At 41.6% G+C, this 18,372-nt stretch overlaps 1 protein-coding gene across 1 annotated transcript in view; it reads left to right on the plus strand.

Annotated features, from left to right (window-relative positions):
- LOC126251382 (venom carboxylesterase-6-like) overlaps positions 1-18,372 on the plus strand; it is a 147,783-nt gene that overhangs the window by 128,530 nt on the left and 881 nt on the right. Inside the window, exons 8-9 of the mRNA XM_049951769.1 lie at positions 1,539-1,668; positions 17,599-17,729. Of these exons, the coding sequence (XP_049807726.1) occupies positions 1,539-1,668; positions 17,599-17,615 (147 nt within the window). The 3' untranslated portion in view covers positions 17,616-17,729. The remainder of the gene's footprint in view (positions 1-1,538; positions 1,669-17,598; positions 17,730-18,372) is intronic.

An 18,372-nucleotide genomic window follows, 5' to 3' on the forward strand; every position in this document is an offset into this window, starting at 1 on the left:
TCAGGGTTGCCTCGTGTACCGAAAATGTTTGTTTTTTTCATCCAACAGACCATTCACTTTTTTGTGAAGATTACAGGAAATAACCAAGGAAGTGTCTCATTGATAGTAAAATGAACACTCTTTCTTATCCGAAATTTTATTCAGAGATAATTCTACTTTAATAGCACAAATAGAAAAAAAATGTTGATAGTTAATAACACGCAAAAGAGGTCCAAATTATTGGTAAGTAAAGTCAGGGTCGAGACAGGAACTGGGTACAATGAAAAAGGATAAACCGCAATGGATTTCAGACGGTGAAGTAAACACATTATTGGAATTCATGTATTGTGCATAAACGACCATTTATGCTACCATTAACCACATCCGGCACAGATATACGTTTGCACAAGCTGAATGGAAAAGTAAAATAAAAAACAGTTAAAAAAACAGAAACAGAATAGTAACAGAAACAAAATAATATGAAATGGTAATCTGAGGGAGAATTCTTTAGAAATAATCTGAGTTTGGTGTCATTGCTTTTTACACCACAGGAAATATTTCAACGGACATACTTCCAGAGACCGAATAACGGTAGATGAGCTAAATCAGACTACACTATAGTTCAATATCTTCTTCTCCGAACATCTTGAGAGCTTTCATATATGAAGGAGAGTAAAGAAAGGTTACAAAATTAGTGCATGACAATTTCTGTTCCGAAATAGTATTTGCGCCAGTGACGGAATTCAAATTTTGAATATTAATGAAGAAAATAATTGATAAAATCTCTCTGACTGGTATTTAGAAGAGTCTTTGATAGTGAAAACTATAATTTTTTGCGCTGCAGTGACGTATGAGAATACAATACATGAAGAGACCTTAAACACAAGGTCTAAAAAATTTAACTATAAGTAATGAATGTAAAAAGGAAACTTTCGCATAACATAGGAAAAAGGAAGCAGTTGTGTGTAGTAATCTCATTTAGGGTATAACAGACAAGACTCTAAGGGCGTACACACAGAATTTTGACATTATAAAATGTACTGATGTCACTGATTTATAATTAAAGATATTTTGGAAGCAGTGTGTTTAGATTAAGACGACTATGAAACGAGTAATAAAGGGAAAAGGGAAAGCTAGCACTGAAGAAACACGTATTGACTGAGTGAAAACGTAATGTTGGGAATAATTATTGAAATCAGTTGGTGATTAAATGTTTAACCGTGACACTTGCCAAGAGGTGGATGCTGTTAGTGGCACATTTGGTAACCCATTTACATTTGGGCAGAGTGAACACAAGATCGTTACTTATGAAGTGTTGCAGGAAGCTGTTACAGAACAAATCAAATTGATAAGTTGTGCCAAAAGAATAAAACTGCATAGTTTCAAAGTAAAAGGACCGTACTTGATAAAAGTAACTTTTTCTTACTCCGTTGATTCATATAAATGTTGGTATAGCCATCTTCGAAACTAGTGTGATATGGCACACCTCGATGCATACATTATGCGACTACAGCAGCATCAATCACTATCAAAAGATAAATAATATTTTTTTCTTATAGTTCAGAAATGACATGCTGTTTTTCGAGCCAACGGACGCGCTGGTGAGGAAAGTGACCGAGCTAACTGACACACCAGTGTTCTATTACGAATTCGACTATCGCGGGGAGATCGTTGGATCTACGCACTGGGGTGAGTACAAAGAAATTAAGGAACCTAACATAAACATGTCTCTTTGCTGTTAAATATTTCATGTAGCCAAAATAAACCAGTGTAACTGAAATAATGTTTGGTAAAAGTTAGAGCAGTCACACAAATTTTTGAATGCCGTAGAAAACCTAATCGCAATTTTCTTACATTGTGTAATGGCCCCGCCGGTCGAAGAGGCCGTGCGGTTCTAGGCGCTACAGTCTGGAACCGCGCGACCGCTACGGTCGCAGGTTCGAATCCTGCCTCGGGCATGGATGTGTGTGATGTCCTTAGGTTAGTTAGGTTTAATTGTTCTAAGTTCTAGGCGACTGATGACCTCAGAAGTTAAGTCGCATAGTGCTCAGAGCCATTTGAACCATTTTGTAAAGGCGCCGCGGTGACAGTCAACACCAACACCAGTACCAGCCAGTATGGCTACTACTGTGCCGCAATGGTTTCTGCAGGATCTGTGAGTAGTGGTTTTTCACTATCGCAGCGAGGGCACTGTGAGAAACGCTCACTTAGTAACAACATTATTTAGTAAGCGCAGCTTCCATACAGTAGATAGATATTGGCATCCAGCACCCGGGGGCATGCCGCCTCATCATAACACGACTGATAGTGGGCGTGGCCTTGCTGGTGCTGAACAACTGTTTGTTTTGCAGCAGTGTGGCGAGACAGCTAAGTGGCGTACACTGCAGGCGTAGTGCGCGGTAGGCAGGGCCATACAGATGATCCACCTTTGAAACCGGCCAGACTGTCAGGCGATGACACTAAAGGTGAGGCATCCTGTTACTGGTATCAGTTCCAGATCCAGAGTCTAGCTGGCGGCTCGAATACTAGCAGTTTTTGCACATCTGATGACACTTTTCAGTGAGCCTTTAGCGGCTTCGCCAAACATGGACAGAGGACTGTTTTGGAGATTATCGCAGCGATGGTGGAATTCGGAAGTCCAAAAACAATTGCTGCTAATGGCTCAGCGGGTCGACATGTCTACTCGGCGATCCTGGGCGTGCAGTGACAATAGTCTCCTCCCCACCACGTAGATGTCAGCTGAAATGCAGCATTGTGCCACGGCGGGAAGTAACCCGCTGCGGCAGACTGCTCTGTTGCAAAGTGCTACTCCAGTACTACTTCAGCACCCAGCTCCAGCTCCACCACAGTCGTTTTTCCCTTGCTGTATTTGTGAGTGGCAGAGGGGAGGGAATGACTAGTAGTGGTACACGGTACCCTCCGCCACGCACCGTACGGTGGCTTGCGCAGAATCTATGTAGATGTACAGGGTGATTATAATTGACATTAAACTTTCAAAACGCTATAGAAATAACACTACTGGTCAGAATGAAGTCAGATTGCAACGGAATATTATCGGAGAAAGAGGAGAACGATGGCAGCACAAAAAGTAGTGTGAAAATTGATCAATAGACGGCGCCGTATGTGTCAGAATACTTAAATAAAAACACCTGCCATGTGCACAAATCATTGAAGTTCGTATAAACACGCCGAGTACACGGCTTTTCCTCCTTTTGCGTCTGCGAAGTTCTCTATGACTGTCTCAATACCGGATCGCGTTTTGCTTGTAAAGCTGTATTACAAGAATGATGACCGTACACATGTCGCTCAGCAGAAGTTCCGAACACTGAAGGGTTTGAATAAAAGTATTGGGCCGATGACTGCCGTGGGTCTGGAGGTAATTCGAGAAGATGGGTTCTTTTGGCGTTCAACCTGGTAGAGGGACGAAGCGAATTGATTCGGCGTCGTGAAAGCGGTGGCCACAGCAATGCAGGGGGAGACGAATGGTGGTGTGCAAATGTATAGTGCACAGACAACTGCCCGAACATTGGACATACTTAATTGTTCTCAAAAGATAAAATGTGTATTAAATTTACAAAAGATTTTCTGCCCAGTTTATGTAAGTTGCAAGGTGATGAGAACTGATTACTGAAATATCGTTATTGACAAATTCTCGATTCAAGCTTTCGCACGTGGATACACAAGTGCACTGGAAAACCACATAAAATGTAACCACTACAGTGCAGCAGAAGCATGCAACACTCGCACAAAAATTCCTGCAAACTGCAGCTGTGTATTGGCCATCTCAAATCATTCGTAGACAATGCAGGGTGAGTACAAAGTCTGTTCCTGATTGGTTCAAATGGCTCTGAGCACTATGGGACTTAACATCTGAGGTCATCAGTCCCCTAGAACTTAGAACTACTTAAACCTAACTAACCTAAGGACATCACACACATCCATGCCCGAGGCAGGATTCGAACCTGCTACCGTAGCAGTCGCGCGGTTCCAGACTGAAGCGCCTAGAACCGCTCGGCCAGTCCCTAGTTGGAAATGAATGGAATTGAGCTTTTGACGTCATTTGCCGGGAGGCCCCTTGCGGGGCAGGTCCGGCCGCCTTGGTACAGGTCTTATTACATCCGACACCACACTGAAGGACCCGCGTCCCGGATGGGTATGAGATGATAATGAAGACAGCACAACACCTAGCCCCTAAGCAGAAAAAATCCCCGACCAAGCTGTGAATCGAACCCGGCCCGTAGGACGGCAATCCGTCACGCTGACCACTCAGCTATCGTGGCGGACTTGCCCGGATTATAACAGAATAACCGTCTGACACAACAAATTACATTTGATGCAGTTACATAGGTTAGTGTTACTAGCTTTTGTGACCAATAGATGGCGCTAGTGCTCCACAACACCGACTTGGTCTGTTATGTCACGTTAGTTGCTGGCGAAATGGCGTTGAAGCAGGAGAAAGCGCAATGTGTGCTTTGGTTTCACGAAACGAAATCGCCGATCAGTGTTTAGCGTAAATTTCGGGCTTCTTATGGACGCAGACCTCCTGACGTGGAATCAATAAAGCGATGGTACGAAAAGTTAACAAAACAGGAAGCGTTAAAGATCCTCTAAGTGGCAGGCCTCGTGTGAGTGATGCAACTGTTGATCGTGTTCGGCAGTCGTGTCAACGGAGTCCGTCTCAATTAATTCGGTAAGCATCACGTGAACTTCAAATACCGCAAGCAAGTGTAGTGAAGATCCTTTATGAAAGGTTTAGGTTGTATGCTTACAAAGTGCAGGCCTTGCAACCGAATGATTTGCTAAAGCGTGCTGAATTTGCAACTGAGATTCTCAACAAGATTGATGGCGCTAATGATTACTTAAATCGCATATACTTTACCGATGAATCCACCTTTGATGCAGTGGAATGGTAAATAGGCATAATGTCCGTGTACGGGGTTCAGAGTCTCCATTAGCTACTGTACATTTACAGCGAGACAGCGGAAAAGTAAATGTTTGTTACAACCTCATGCATAACTAGGTTTTTGGACCGTTTTTCTTCGCGGAAAAATCAAATACCGCTTTTACTTAGACGTTTTACCACAGTTCATTGGCCCACAGCTAGAAGATGGAGCACCCTCACCCCCCCCCACCCCCCCGCCATCCCTCCCACTGGGCTTTGGTAGTGCATGATTTCCTTGGTGAAACGTTTCCGGAACGGTGGATTGGAAGGAACGGTCTAACATCTTGGCAGCCCCGGTCTCCACACATTACGCCCCTTGACTTTTTTCTGGGGCTATATCAAGGACAGAGTCTTCGTCACACCAGTTGCTGACGTCGATGAACTGAAGGCTAGGATACAAGCTGCTGTGGGTACTGTGACAGAACACATGTTACGGAACACCTGGCGGGAACTGGAATACCGCTTCGACATTCTCCGAGCTACCAAGAGAGCACATGTTGTGGTTTACTAACGTAAGTGGTCTTTAAAAAAACTAGTAACACTAACCTATAGAACGGCATCAAGTGCAAATTATTATGTCAAACGGTTATTCTATAGTAAATTGTTATAATCAGGGCAAGACTTTGTCTCACCCTGTATATCTGAACTTTTACTACGCTAGTGCTGTGTAAACAGCGCCTCCAGCTGCGAATATAGTATGGAAGGAAGAAAAAGTAAGTGATTTGCCCCAGCCCACAAGGGCCATGCGAACTCCAATCCAAACGCTTGGCAACCTGATTCGTTGAAAAGGCTCGGTCTTCGAAGTATTGCTTGTAGGCATACTGCATAACCGAAGACGAGACTGCATTAGCGGACGAAACCATGGGCAGTGTAGTATTTGTATCACGCATGCGATTTACAACTCTACGAGTAGCACTTTGTTTGAAACGTATGCCTTTCAGGTTACATTGTTAACACCAACTCATTCTCATGGTCTCATAAGTGTAATGTTTGGAAAAAACACTGTGCCGCTCCGTGACTGTCACCATATACCTCTACAATTCCACCCCCCCCCCCCCCCAGCAACAATAAACATGGCGAAGGTGGGCTGGCTTGCGTGCCTCATCGATACAGATAACAACCACAACAGACAAATATTTGCCGATGTTTTATTTGTAAAGTCCCATCTTGATTACATAAAATGTAAAACTCATGAGTGCCGTACCGGTTTAGGCCATTGCTATATTCAGATCTGCCAGTAATAGAAAAACAGTCGTGTAACAACCTAAGTTTAATTGGCTGAAATAATTTCTCCAACAAGTCTAGTGATACATAAGAAAAATTAAAAAAATACTAGCAGCTCGGCGTGCGGTCGTGTGCGCCGTCTATCAAAGGAAGGAGTTCTTCCGCTAACTCCACCACAGGAAAGCGAAAACTTCTTACAGAGAAGCCACAAGGCCGCGTCTCTGTGATTCCATTCCGAACGTGTCATCGGCTATCGAGATTTTAATCAACAGACATTTTCCTGTTAATTATCTCAGACTTATGGTAATGTTTAACTCTTTTGTTATGTTGAAAGGCTTTGATTTATAGACGTGATGGGTACTTAAAAATTTTTGGCTGTGACTTTTATATAATGATGTATTATTTACTTTCCGTGCTAGGATCTTCCTATTATTATTCACTACACGTTTTATGTGGATTTTGAGTATGCATTTTATTTCCGTATATAGCATGTCAGTTCATGTATTATTGGCAGATGCTTTTCTTTCGTCGTATGAAATGATTTTAGTTAATGACTAGGCATATAGTCATTTAACTATGAAATTTAAAATTCTAGTTACTCATATACCCTAGGATTAGCGCCTTCTACTGGTCTCAGTTTTCTATATTAATACAGAACGCAACGAGGCCATTACTAATACTAATTATGCATCTAGATATATAGATTGATCTGATACTTGCATCAGAATATTTTGATGGTATGTATGGCTGCTAATGATTCTAGAATTTTTTCCTTGTTCTTATTTATCACTGGGATTTCGTAGAAATTGCCACAGTTAATTGATTTTAGGTTGTTATAGACGGTTTTTCTGTTTGTAATGGCTCTGAAGATGACAATGGCCGAAACCGGTACTTGTGAATTATACAGTTTATGTAACCAAGACGGACCTTTGCAAATAAGATGCCGTAACATGGTCGTGGATTCGCTCACAGACTTCATGTCTGCAGTTGGTATGTCTAAAGACAGATAGGACCGAAGAGGTACGCAGATTTGTCGGTAGTGGCAGAGGCAACAAACTGTATGATTGACTGATAGGGCAATTAGCCAACATGGCCCTTTCGTGCGAACGACTGAAAGTGAGGGAAAACTACAATCGTTATTTCTTCCTGAGAGCACGCAACACTATTGTACACCTTAATAATGATGTCATCCTCATTAGTAAAATACTCAGTGGGTAAAATAGTCTCCCTAGACGGATCACCGGTCTGGGAATAGTATTTAGTCATCAGGAAAAACAAAACTTGCAATCTGTGGTTCACAGTGGAATGCGTTATCCCTTGTTCGGATGGATAAACTAGAGAATAGGAAAAGGGAAATGAATAGGGTAAAGATACATTGAGTACTAGTGAAGGTGACAGGAATATTATGACTTCTGTCCGGCCAGTACGTAGTTAAAATACTAAATCAAATATGGGTAATGCGGGAGTAAATCCCAAACAAAAAAGGAACGCGGCTAAACTACTAAGAAAACCATGCTGAAAGCATTATCGTAACCATGATAGTCACTAAACCAACACCTGTCGCAGAACTAAAAGTCTACACGCCAACTCTCTCCGTAGATGGCGAAGACGCTGAAAGAATACAGAGGGGCTCAAAAATGTGTAAACTGTTTAATAGCCTATAACTTCGAAACTGATTGACGGAAACATCTCATTTTCGGTCAAAGTGCAGCTTTAAGTACAAATTATCGAAATTAGTATAGGAGTGCCATAAAAGAAGAACAGCCCAATAAAACCCCGGTAATAACTCACACAACCCATTTCCTCCAGGTTGAGTCATAATTTTCTCCACGTTTACGTGCAGATACCAAGTATACGGAATTGTGCAGGTTTATTGTGCCACAGAGGTTAAATAGCGCCTTATCAGAATACACAAACATCTCTGCAAATATTTCCTTGATGCGCACCTTACCATTAAACCACTCGCAGTTCTCCTTTCTACGATCTGGGTCGGCCTCCTTAATTGCGCGTGGCAGACTTGACATGCAGCACTTAAACTCCTCAGATTTCAGAATGAGTTGATCACTTGATTGACTCACCATGGTTTCATGTCTGTCTCGCAGACTTTTGTGGTGAGAGAGAGAATTGTTGTTAACACAGCACTGCAGTTCGCTGCACTTAATGCTGTCGTGGAAGGTCGTCTATATCGTTGTTTGTGTAGATCATTAGCACAGCTTCCGACTGTGTCACGAATGCGGGCGGTTGTTAGGTTGTTTGAAACTTATTTCGCCACAGGCGTCGATCATCATCAATTTTTTCATGTATACTGTGTCACTACAAAACTGTCTTCCTTTCATTGAATGTCAGGCTTGTACCATTCATGTTTACTGAAAATAAAAGGAAACAGCGTTACGTGGCGACATCACGTAACAAAACAAAACAGGCAACTACCAAGTAAGAAAACAAGACAACGCCAATGCGGCGACTGCCAAAACAATACCTACTGCACTATCATAAGCGAGACGTTTCCGTCAGTTGATGGAAGTTATGAACAGTTAAATGGTGTATACATTTTTCGGACACACTGAATATGAAATAAAAGAAAGTATTTAGAAATTTGAGACGTGATTTCATTGGTAGGAGAACATGGGCTACGGGAAACAAATAAAAACTGCGTCATTTAATCATTTCTGACATCTGGTTTAAGAATAATGAAAGAAGATTGTACAATTGCAAGACATTGGAGACACAGAAAGATTTTATGTAACGTTAAGGATAGACCAGTAAACTAGATAGGAGAACATTGGATGATGTCTATGGGAATGTTAATGAAGATAAGATGGGAGATACTACAATGCGAGAAGAATTTGAAACACTACTCAGTGACCTGTCGAAACAAGTCCCTGGAGTAAACAAAATTCCGTCAGGATTATTGGGATACTTTAGACGTGTACGATAAATGAGACAAGTGAAATCTAAATCTAATAATCTGAGTTTCAAAGCAGTCAGGAGCTGATCGGTATAAATATTACCAAGCTACAAGTTTGATAAATGATGGCTGCAAAGTACTGACACGATGTCTGTACAGAACAATAAAAAAACAGAAGTCAGTCTCGGGGACTGTCAGTCTGGGTTCCGCAAAAATGTAGAATTTTAGAAGGCATTTCTGCTCCACGACGTATCTTGGAAGACTGAAGATGGGAAAACCAATGTACATATAATTTGTAGATTTGCAGGGAGCTTTGGATTATGTCTGAGGGTACCAAGCATACTCACAGGGAACAAAAAGTAATCTACAACTTGTACACGAACAAGACTGCAGTTATAAGAATCTAACGGAGTGAAACGGAAGCAGTAGTTGACAAGGTAATAAGTCAGAGTTGTTGCCTATACCTGAAGTTAGTTTACCCGAACGTTAATGAAGCAGTTAAGGAAACCAAGTTGAAATTTGAAAGGAATTCTAGGATAAGAGAGAAAGTTGGTGAAGCTCTCTGACGACATTGCGGTTTTGTCTGACACTGACAATGTTGAGTGTTTATGGAAAAAGTTCAAGGCAATCGTAAAACGTGTTTTAGACAGGTACGTGCCGAGTAAAACTGCGAGGGACGGGAAAAACCCACCGTGGTTCAACAACAAAGTTAGGAAACTACTGCGAAAGGAAAGAGAGCTTCACTGCAAGTTTAAACGCAGCCAAAACCTCTCAGACAAACAGAAGCTAAACGATGTCAAAGCGTAAGGAGGGATATGCGTGAAGCGTTCATTGAATTCGAAAGTAAAATTCTATGTACCGACTTGACAGAAAATCCTAGGAAGGTCTGGTCTTACGTTAAATCAGTAAGTGGATCGAGACAGCATATCCAGACACTCTTGGATGATGATGGCATTGAAACAGAGGATGACACGCGTGAAGGTGAAATACTAAACACCTTTTTCGAATGCTGCTTCACAGAGGAAGACCGCATTGCAGTTCCTTCTCTAAATACTCGCACGAACGAAAAGGTGGCTGACATCGAAATAAGTGTCCAAGGAATGGAAAAGCAACTGAAATCACTCAACAAATTCCACTGGACCTGACGGGATACCAATTCGATTCCACACAGAGTACGCGAAAGAACTTGCCCCCCTTCTAACAGCCGTGTACCGCAAGTCTATAGAGGAACGGAAGGTTCCAAATGATTGGAAAAGAGCACAGGTAGTCCCAGTTTTCAAGAAGGGTCGTCGAGCAGATGCGCGAAACTATAGGCCTATATCTCTGACATCGATCTGTTGTAGAATTTTAGAACATGTTTTTTGCTCGCGTATCATGTCATTTCTGGAAACCCAGAATCTATTCTGTAGGAACCAACATGGATTCCGGAAAAAGCGATCGTGTGAGACCCAAATCGCTTTATTTGTTCATGAGGCCCAGAAATAATTAGATACAGGCTCCCAGGTACATGCCATTTTCCTTGACTTTCGGAAGGCGTTCGATACAGTTCCGCATTGTCACCTGATAAACAAAGTAAGAGCCTACGGAATATCAGACCAGCTGTGTGGCTGGGTTGAAGAGATTTTAGCAAACAGAACACAGCATGTTGTTCTCAATGGAGAGACGTCTACAGACGTTAAAGGGAGTGTTATGAGACCATTGCTTTTCACAATATGTATAAATGACCTAGTAGATAGAGTCGGAAGTTCCATGCGGCTTTTCGCGGATGATGCTGTAGTATATAGAGAAGTTGCAGCATTAGAAAATTGCAGCGAAATGCAGGAATATCTACAGCGGATAGGCACTTGGTGCAGGGAGTGGTAACTGACCCTTAACATAGACAAATGTAATGTTTTACGAATACATAGAAAGGAGGATCCTTTACTATATGATAGCGGAACAAACACTGGTAGCCGTTACTTCTGTAAAATATTTGGGAGTATGCGTACGGAACGATTTGAAGCGAAATGATCATATGAAATGAATTGTTGGTAAGGCGGGTGCCAGGTTGAGATTCATTTGGAGAGTCCTTAGAAAATGTAGTCCAACAACAAAGGAGGTGGCTTACAAAACACTCGTTCGACCTATACTTGAGTATTGCTCAACAGTGTGGGATCCGTACCAGGTCGGGTTGACAGAGGAGATAGAGAAAATCCAAAGAAAAGCCGCGCGTTTCGTCACAGGGTTATTTAGTAAACGTGATAGCGTTACGGGGATGTTTAGCAAACTCAAGTGTAACTTGCTGTCCAGGTTTCGAGAGGGTGCTTTTCTGGATGCGGTATCGAATATATTGCTTCCCCCTACTTTTACCTCCCGAGGAGATCACGAATGTAAAGTTAGAGAGATTCGAGCGCGCACGGAGGCTTTCCGGCAGTCGTTCCTCCCGCGAACCATACGTGACTGGAACAGGAAAGGGAGGTAATGACAGTGACACGTAAAGTGCACTCCGCCACACACCGTGGGGTGGCTTACGGAGTATAAATGTAGATGTAGATGTCTCAGAGCTGGCAACTTGGAATACAGTTGGACGGAATGAATAGTTTATTGAAAAGATGAATATGAACAAAAGTAAGGCAAGGGTAATGGAATGGAATCGAATTAAATCAGGAGAACTTGACATAATTGTGAAGGACATAAGACTCTGGAATAGATGACAGTCCATCAGTATTACTGAGGTCCTTTCGAGTGACAGCCATGAGAAAACACTATTCTACCTTGTATGGAAGATATATGAGATAAGAGAAATACCCTCAGACTGCAAGAGGGATATAATAATTCCTAAGGAAGGAATCTGATGAAAGACGTGAATATTAACGAACTGTCACTGCATCAGTCATATTTATAAGATACTTAACAGTACGAAAAACTGGAGAAAGTGATCTCCCGAGCGGTTCTGGGCGCTTCAGACTGGAACCGCGCGACCGCTACGGTCGCAGGTTCGAATCCTGCCACGGGCATGGATGTGTGTGATGTCCTTAGGTTAGTTACGTTTCAGTAGTTCTAAGTTCTAGGGGACTGATGACCTGAGATGTTAAGTCCCATAGTGCTCAGAGCCATTTGAACCAAAGTGATCTCGGGGAATATTAGCTTGGATGCGGGAAAGCTGTGCCACTCGCGAGCCAATACTGATTCTACGACATATCTAAGAAGATGCGTTGAATTAACGCCAACCGGCGTTTATAACATTGATAGATTTAGAGGCTGTGGAAACTGCGAATACTGCTGTTCCATCAGCTGATGTTAGTGTTGTTCTCGCCGTTTGGACTGCTGTTGTTTCAATGTCACTTACTGTAGATGCTGTTCCCGTTGTTCAAAGTTTTATTCTTGTTCTCAGTCTCTGCTTAACACTTTGTTTTTCATGCTTGCCGTTCTTGTTTTCTCGTAATTACTTTTGTAAATAAGTAGATAGTTTAAATTGGAGTAGATATGTTTTGCTCCATAGATCTATAAAAGAGCCTCTCAAGAATTAATAACCTATCATAAAACCAAAACAAGTCATGACATATGTACAAACAAGGCCCACACTAATGTACTAATGTTCCTTCTAGAGAGCCTAAGTGAAATGGTACTCACAGAGGGTGAATTACTCAAGACATTTATTGAAAACACGCAGCTGTAAAGGGCACAAATAAACTAAGTACTGAGTGTCTGAAGAACTGATAGGGATGGCTTCAGACGCAGCCACTCAAGTGAACAGCATCGATATGCATGCAGGTGCTACCGTGAACAGCAAACAAAATAAGACTCAGAAGATTGTCCAAAACTGAAGTCCGTAACCCACGTCATTCATGTTTGCGTCGTCTGTCGCGATTCTGACGAACTGGCAGCAGCCTCAAGTGCGTGGCTTTAATTTTGCCTTTTGTCATTGCTATCGATACACAATAATATAACATCTCTCGTGACAACTTCACAGCAGCTTTGTAGGCTCTATATAGTATTTATTATTATATATCCATGGTGAATGTCCTCATCAAAGGGAATGTGTAAGGACTTTAGATAAGAAATATTATTTTGAAATGATTATTAATATGAGAATACAAGACTGAATTAATAGTAAACACTTTACAGTACAGCAAGATGGTAATTTTTTGAGGGGTCGAAGAAATCCATAAACGTTTATAACAACAACGTGTAAGTTTACGAAGATCCTCTGTGTCATTCAGCAGCTTTTTCCTAGACCACTTTGGTATCTCCACAAAATAATGCAGTTAAGCTGGAAGACAAATTCAGTCTAGTTTGCTTCCTATATTTCAGAAAGCTCAGTTACATTGGGAAATGCTTCCTGCAGCTATGTAATGAACAGAATGGTTCTTATCTCTTTCTTAGATATATTACGAATTTTTATGTAGTACACATCACTGGAATAGAAGTTATCAAGCTGTGGTCGCCCACAATGACACACAACACTTAGTAAGTATGTAATGACATACACGACGTGTCAAATCAACTATGACTCACATATGCATACACTAGTCTAAATACTGAAAAGAGAGCTTCACACACTGCTGATCTAAAAAAAAAGTCTGATAAAAATTGGTTTAAAAAACTTGCCGCCAACGTATATAAAACAGGTATTTCCTAATACACTAGAGCAGAGGTCCAAGATCAGAGTCAACTTGCGGAACATTATTCTGGGTGCGTTGCCCGATCATTTTAGCAGGAAAAAATTATTTCGGAGATTTGTTCCGTAGGAGCGGTGAAATACCTTCCCAATATTCAACATGCTGTTTGACATCCAGCCTTCAGACGCCCTCGTGAAAGTAACGGCTCGAAACGACGATGGTTAACTGGACATACATATCTAGGTCTAATGGGACTAGCTCAGTTTAATGTTTATTTGTCGAATAGTTTTGATGAATGCAACATTAGTCAAATCCCTGTCAATGGTTGTCCGTCTTTGACACTTTTGCTCTGTACCGTAACACATGCCAGCCAGTGAGCCTTAACGTCTAGCATTTTGTTTTTGCTTTTTCTTTGCTTTTTCCCTCTCTTTTGGTTACGTGTCTTTTCTGGTGGCTGGGGCATTGTCGTGTCAACAATGCTCATAGTATCGAGCACTCAAAATTAGTAGATAGTAGTTTTGTGCCGGCTGAGTTAATATGTAGGGAGACCCTGTCGGTTATCGACACTGAAACTGAAAAGTGGGACGCAGCTAGCACTATACGGTGTTACACAATTTTAGTCGAATAGAAGCAGGATAGCGGAGGGTACATGTTTTAACCACATTACGCTCATTATCGGCAGATTGTACACCTCCATGGACAACGCAAATTGGGCCGAGAGCTGAGTGTAGACGTCTGAGGAGAAGAATCCAACAAGGAGGAAATACTCAGCAGCAGTGCGCGTGCTACATTCCAAGAACAGGATTGTTGTCTTAGTGCCTGAAGAAGACTAACCAGCAACCCCTGGGACTCATATCTACACTGAGCTTTGAGCCACTGCTTTCGACCATTGCTCCAACATGTCGGCGACCAGCCTGACACATTTCAGCCATGCAAAGACAGTGAATGAGGTATCTTGTCAGCTCTGAAAGAACCTAGCAACAATGAGACAGAATTCTATTTACGGTTGCGTCAGTGTTAAGACTGATGTTGGATCTCACCATCTGTTAAACAAGTATGTCCTGAGACGTATGAACTTTGAAAGTACTGCAGATAAAAGCAAAAATGACTCCATAAATGTTTTGTTTTGTATGGAGTCATTTAGGACTGTACACACTCCTGTATATTATTACTGTAATCAACATGATGTTGGAAATCTACAGGACAAAATAATGCAACAGTATGTGCTACAACTGGTACTAAATTTCAGTCCAATGGATAGGAATACCTGACGAGGTTGACTTGGCGAAGGAATGCCTACATCGTGAAGACGTCACACCTTCAAGAATCGACAGCTTCGCAATATAAACCTGATGAAAACTGCACGGTAACCTCTATACCGAAGAAATACTGCCCTAAACGCTACACCACGGCCTGGAGGCCTCGTGTCACATATTCTGAACCATTAGGGCCAGCCAAGCTGTACATATCGATGCCACTTGAAAGCCACATTCTGTATGAAGGGTGAAAGTACACAATATATAATTAACTCAGTTACCCGGCATACCGTCTAGTTATATCACTGCGTCACGTATTATATTGCTCCCAATGCATCTGTTGGTGGATATATTATCGCTAAGACTCGCGTATTTTCACAGATCTCTATTAACTTCCAGGCGTTTTTCGCTGAATTAATAACCCTTACGAGGAGTCCAGCATTACACATTGGTCACACAGAGCAATAAAACAACGGTTAGTAAATTTCAAACCAAGTGCACCTTCCTTACGTTTTTCCTAAACACTCTCAGACTATCAACTGGCCCTGAAAGGGAAGAAACGTGTGCCATCCTTGTTTAAAACAGGGCCGGCCATGGCGAGCCAGACTTCACGTGTGCAGCGTGCGCTGGCTGCGTGCAGGCTAAGGCCCACCCTGTCACCTGACTTTGCTCGGGTCCAGTCAGAAGTACCTAGAATAGCGCGACAGTTTATTTAGCACTAAGTGTGGCTTTTTGCGTTCGACACAACTCTCTGAGTTCGGCAGAATCCTGGTGTCAGCGCTATTTGCCATTCCCTACTTGTTCTTGGAATGAAGGACGTTCGTAGGTCCAGCTGCCGTTTGTACAAAACGAGGCAATGTTCTATCGTGACAGTCTTTTAAAATAGATGGGAATGACAAAAGAGAGGGATGACAATTCTCAACTGGCATAAGCGACAGGTACTGTTTATTCGCAACGAAGCGGTATATAGTACCAAGCAGAAAGAAAAAAAATTTTAGATGTCACGAAAGAAAAAAAATACAACGATCGACAAACGGCATTTATTATTCTGTACATTAACAAGCATTTTGCGCTAAATTTGCAGGCAGGGAGCACTTGAAGAAACTGGTAGTAAAATAGTAAAACTTCTGAAGTCGCACCTATTATTGCATTTTCAGTTGCAACAGTTTTCAGTGGAAGTGAGCGAAGAGTATAGAGACTTCACATACCACTGCAAAATAAATAAATAAATAAAAACCGAATGATCCTGTGGCATTGATGGCCGCCGGGTTGCAAGTCTTATTTCGGGTGATGTACCATTGGCCACTTAGCTCATTGCTGGTGATGAAACATGATAGCACAACATCCAGTCCACGAGTGGTGGGACGCTTCAACCCGGCCGGGAATTGAACCCGGGCCCGGTGCACGGGAAGGTAACTCGTTACCACTCAGCTAAGTAATCGGACACATTACTGAAAAGTCCGTTGATCAAGTCAAGGAGCGTGTCTGGCACGATTTTTCGATTTAAATGACGCTATTTATGAATTTGTGACGGAAAAAGGACTCCAGGAATGAAAATTAGAACATGAGGAATGAACTGTAGATTTCACACTATAAATGGATTCGGCTGCATACTGTCCACAGTTAGACACTGCAACACTTCTTTCTGATTTGATCAGGATGCATTTAAAAAGAAAATCACATTGTAGACGCGACACATTCTGAGAAAGACAGTCCACTTCCATAAGCTCACTGCCGTTAAAAAACGCGCGAGGTCTGAAGACTTCATTGTGGCCACGCAAGAAAAGAAAGCGATAGTTTTATAATGGTTTCCAGCATTCTATTAGTCTTACATTTGTTCTCAAGCTGTTATCGAAACCGTTTGCCGTTTCAGTTGAGAGGGGCGCTGTGCATGTACAGACGTAACTGATTGACCTGCAAGGCAATTCCAGTTTTTATCACAAATCATTTTCGTTAAAACTGTCCAGTAAGTCTACATTGCTTTTCCCGGGTAGATTTTCCAGGACTCCATAATGAGGTTGCAAAAGTGCTACATTATTTCGATTGCCATATTTGTGTGAAAGACCTCTCTTCGATTATGAACTAAATAATTCACGATCACATGGCAACTTTTGAGTAAAACTGTGTGAAATTGTCTGGGTCTGCACCAGATAAAAATTATATTATGTCTTCAGCGCGCCAGAAATAAGTAATTAATTCTGAAAACTTATTTTGTTTGTGATCTATGTTTTTGAGAAATGTGAAATATAAAACCAAGTCGTATGCAGAACGATTGTACTGCCATTTATGTGCGGCGAGATTGCTGTTTTCCCCTTTCTCGCGCTCAGACAGTGCGGTGAGGTGATGGGAGAAATGTGAGGGAGGCTGGACGCTTTGGCAGTAGGGCCTGGGCATCACACCTGAGCTGAAATTTTGGCCACCCCTGGTTTGAAAGATACAACAATGACAAAAGTAACTATTCTGTATGAATTGCCGTACTAATGGCAGCGACTAAAGACACTTGTATTTACCGAATTACAATTACGCAAGATTACATCAGAGACGGAAGTATGGCAAAATAACTTCACTTCTTTATTAAAATATCTAAAGTTATAAACCACCCAGAAACATATCAACAACTTTCCACATGTGTTTATTAGGGCATTAACGCTACACAATTGACTGTTCTAACATAATCTCCTCTTTCAGGGACGAATCGCTGGTGATATATTTGTGCTCTTTGTGAGAGATGATACCGTATGTAACCTGGATCCAGAGTCAGAGGAGGATCAAGTGCGCAGGAATATGGTTCGGTACTGGACCAACTTCGCTAAGTATGGGTATGTACAGACACTGTAAGTTCTTTGTCTTCGGAATCAGGATAAAACAATTATTTTTCGAATTTTGGTTTCACTGTTTGTTGCTGGTTGAGCAGTCTGCTACAGATCATTAAATATGATTCCGGCTGTTCACTAAAAATTGCAATAACTACAGCTTGTCTTAAACGCTTTCTTAAAGCTATTTGAAATGTTTTTATAACTGTGTAAATCGAGCACATTATAAATCATTCAAAATGCGATGCGATAACTGGGAGTACGGGTATGTCCGTATGTGTTAACACTTCCAATAAAAACTGAATACACCAGGTAGGTAAAACAATCTAGTTCTAAACCGTGCTTAATCAGATTGCTGTACAAAGATATATGAGAGATGGAGCTATATCAGCGGTGCACGGTTTTCAGTACTCTATATGCTGATATATATTTTACCATGAGTGATGGCTATGTCATCATCTGAAATAAGTCATCATATTTCAATGTTTTACAAAGCACTTGATGTAGATAGTAATAAAAAATCAGTATTATAATTTTAAGGTACCTATATTTCTTCGCTTTCTCTTTTCCTAGCAGTGTTACATGCAATGTGTAAACAGTAACGTTTTACAACCAATTTCCGAATTAACTCGTCAGTGAGTTTCTCTGC

Source organism: Schistocerca nitens, chromosome 4 (genome assembly GCF_023898315.1).
Source record: "Schistocerca nitens isolate TAMUIC-IGC-003100 chromosome 4, iqSchNite1.1, whole genome shotgun sequence".
Taxonomy (NCBI): Eukaryota; Metazoa; Arthropoda; class Insecta; order Orthoptera; family Acrididae; genus Schistocerca; species Schistocerca nitens.